This window comes from Acanthisitta chloris, unplaced genomic scaffold (assembly GCF_000695815.1).
Source record: "Acanthisitta chloris isolate BGI_N310 unplaced genomic scaffold, ASM69581v1 scaffold7359, whole genome shotgun sequence".
In the NCBI taxonomy this organism is placed as follows: domain Eukaryota; kingdom Metazoa; phylum Chordata; class Aves; order Passeriformes; family Acanthisittidae; genus Acanthisitta; species Acanthisitta chloris.
The window spans coordinates 20393-23851 of record NW_008689719.1 but is presented as its reverse complement, the minus strand read 5'-3'; the positions used below and the strand labels follow the sequence as shown (position 1 = coordinate 23851).

The 3459-nt window shown below is 31.9% G+C and overlaps 1 protein-coding gene across 1 annotated transcript in view; it reads right to left on the bottom strand.

Moving 5' to 3' along the window:
• Positions 1-713: 713 nt before the first annotated feature.
• LOC103808724 (CUB and sushi domain-containing protein 3-like) overlaps positions 714-3459 on the bottom strand; it is a 4005-nt gene continuing 1259 nt past the window's right edge. Inside the window, exons 2-3 of the mRNA XM_009081526.1 lie at positions 2355-2490; positions 714-993 (exon numbers count right to left, since the gene is read on the bottom strand). Of these exons, the coding sequence (XP_009079774.1) occupies positions 834-993; positions 2355-2482 (288 nt within the window). The 5' untranslated portion in view covers positions 2483-2490 and the 3' untranslated portion in view covers positions 714-833. The remainder of the gene's footprint in view (positions 994-2354; positions 2491-3459) is intronic.

Below are 3459 nucleotides of genomic sequence, written 5' to 3'. Positions count from 1 at the left end.
TCATATTAGTTTCTTCTTGGTAAAATTTGTCTAGATGCATGATTGATGAAAGAAATGTATAAACATTACCATTTTTGGGTATTGTTAATGGAAACAGAGAAAACAAACTCGACTTGGAACATGAAGAGGAAGCAAGGTATGAAGCAGAGGAGAAAATTCATTAAATAAGAACATGAAATTTTAATTTTTCTTCTGTGACATGAAAAGAGTTATTCTTGCTGATTTCTAAATACTACATCCTGGACTTAAAAACTTAACTGTTCTGAGAAAAATAAAATGCTAAAGAGGCTGTAAAAAGAAAAAAGGTACAAAAAAGGAAAAAAGGTATAAACTCATGAGAAAGTTGTAGCATATGACTGTTAAAGAGAAATCAGTGACCTATTGTCTCCTGTAAGTATAGCTCTTATTTTCTACCTATATCTTTTTTTTTTTTTAACCCAGTCCCTCTATTATAGTTTTTATAAAGCACAGAATACTGATAGTGGATGCTCCTCCAATATATGCAAATATGTTTTATGTTTTAGAATAACCTCCTTTTTTAAAAAAGCAAATAAACTGTGAGTAGCACTCATGGAGTGCAGCAAATTTTTTTCAAACTCTCCGTGACATACACGAAGAAGCATTCTGATCCAGTTTATGAAAAACAAAATCAAAACAAAATAACTACAACCCATACTTGCCTATCATCCTCAGGAAAAGGTGACCCACTATATCCTGAAAAGTGTGCTTTAATTTTTTTTATTTCTTTTTTTTTTTTTTTTTTAAATAGGTGAACTCTGTGTGCACTGTGTTGTGTGTCAATTTTCAGACTTTGAAGACAAATAATTACCATATTATACCATTGTGCAAACAGTGTTTAAGTTGGGGTCAAATCGTACCGCTTTCCCTTCCACAGACTTTGCATTTGTGTCATACATGGGGTTTTCAAAAGCAGCTTGTCCATTATTATTTTCATGTACAGAGCATCCTGTATACTGTGTTTTAGGAGCAGTCCTGTAGAAGAAAAACAGAGCATTTGTAACTGCATTTCTCTTCCCTGACTTAATGTGCTTTAAAACTCAAAACAGAATTTAGCTCTCAATTCCAGTTATCGGAGCTAAATATAACACCCCAAATTTTTGGTTCAATATCAGTGCTAAGAATTAGCAGTGTTTGTCAAAGTTTAAGGGACTTATGCTGCTCACTTATAAACTTAGTTAACAATCTTAGAAGAGGCTATCCATTGTTATTGGATCCATTATCCAAGTTGCTATCCATTCTACTTGGATGATAAATTTCAAAGAGTACAACAAAATCTTGCAAAGACACAATATTTCCCCAGCGAGATGACTCAGGCTTTCTTTTTCTCTTTGGAGACTCAACAAGTTTATCAAGAATGAAGGATTTTATTTTTTCCTAAATAACTCAAAATATCGAACTCTTAAAAACTTTTCATCTACATTGTTACACAAAATGCATACTATATTGTAAATCATCAATATAAAATGGAAAGAAAAGTGCTTACAGCATACACTTAATAGCAAATGCATAAGAAGACTATGTGGCAATTTTTCATATTCTGAAGCAATTGCGAACAAGTGGTACTATTTAAAAATGATGGTATGTGTTTTAAACTGTTATACTCTAGAGTGTATTACTATTATTACTGTGAGGCTATCAGATGCAAATTACCATTTTGCCAGTTAGTATGCAATGAATTTTCTTGCCATTAAAGTTATTAAATTTTCTTTAGTCATCTAATGCTTTAAAGCTATAGGAAAGGTTTACTTGACACTGCATCCAAAGCGCTAATACCAGTCTCAGTCACATGAATGAAACTGTTGAATTTAAACTAATGAAACTGAAAAAACTGGTGGCTATCTAACATAATTGCATATGAACTAATAATTTCAGACGCAGAAGCAGTTCCACAATGAAACCTCTCAATGACATAATACTTGAATATATACTTGTATGCCAATAAACAGAACAGGCATGAAAATAAATTACTCAGGATATGACTCAATTCTGCCCCATGAAAAAAACAGCCAATTTATTTTGAGTACATGCAAAGTCTATCAATTATATTATTCCCCATATGCCAATAATTTATAGTATCCATTTGATTATCATAAAGAGAGACATTTATAACATTTTTAGGAGGTAGGAATGAAAGTATAGCATGGTACAATAAACTTGTCTCTTAGTCATTATATCAGATCTTAATGCAGGTAGGAAGAACTGTCTACATGTGTATTTTGCAAACATTTTGTGGTTTTACAGAAAGCTTTATTTACACTAGCAAAGATTGAAGGCAATAAAATCACCAACACATAGAGGAATAGAAGAATATGGTATATATAATTTGCACTTACCTTTGTTTATAAAGATAAAAGCCAAAACCAGCAAATATAAGGGCAAAGAAAGGCACAAGGATAGCAATGGCCACTGAACTACTATTTGTACCATGTGGTTGATTTGAAGAATTTGAACCCTCAGACATGTTAAGACCTAAAAAAAAAATAAGAAAAAACAAGTATTGTAGTTTATGTGCCTGTTAGCCCCAGTACATATTACTCTATAAACTTCAGAATTCAATAACACTTTGTTATTGGTTCATCATAACGTGTTCAGCTGCATACATACAGCTGCATGCTGTGACCACCTGGCAAGTAAATGTATACCATATTCTGATTAGTAAGTGGATGCAAAATGTTGGGAGAAGAGTACATATCCTCTGGTACAATAAATACCTTACAGCATAATTCTGTATGGGATTCAAGTTTTGGATGTTGTTAATACATATTAATGTACTGTGTTACAAAAAGTCAAATTTATAGTAATACATATGTTACATTGATTATATTGCTGATTATATTTGTATATTTCCGTAATTAATAGTACATGTTTAAAACTCAAACATATTGTCAAGGAAAGGTCAATGACCAAAGGAGGCAAACTGAAAATCCACTATTTCCTTAGGCCCTGCTGTTGATACACAGAGTGAAAGAGAGGAAAAATTTTGAAGAGCTAAAGCCAGATATTGATGACAAAATAGGAATATGACCTGCTGCATGGTTGAGAAATACATTACCTACATTATCTATATGGGCAAGTTGTACCCCTTCTAAATGTGAGGAAATGAATAACAATGCAGATTCAAAGTTATTTTTTAAGCTTTTTAACTGGATCTTTTAAGCATTGCACAGGTCATAACATTTTCTGACTTTCTTGATCTTACAGGGCACTATATAGAAATTTTAGAAAACACTACAAAACCAACAACCAAACCAGACAACAATCCATGTTTCAAGAAAATTTGTGTGGGAACAGCAATGAAAACTTTTTTTTTCAGAGAAGTGATTTTTATGCTTTTGTGAATGAAATAATGAAGTGGTAAACATGCTAAACAAAATCTGTTCAAAGATTGTGAATCTCTCTAGAGTTGTATTAGTGAATATATTAACTTCAATGAATTCT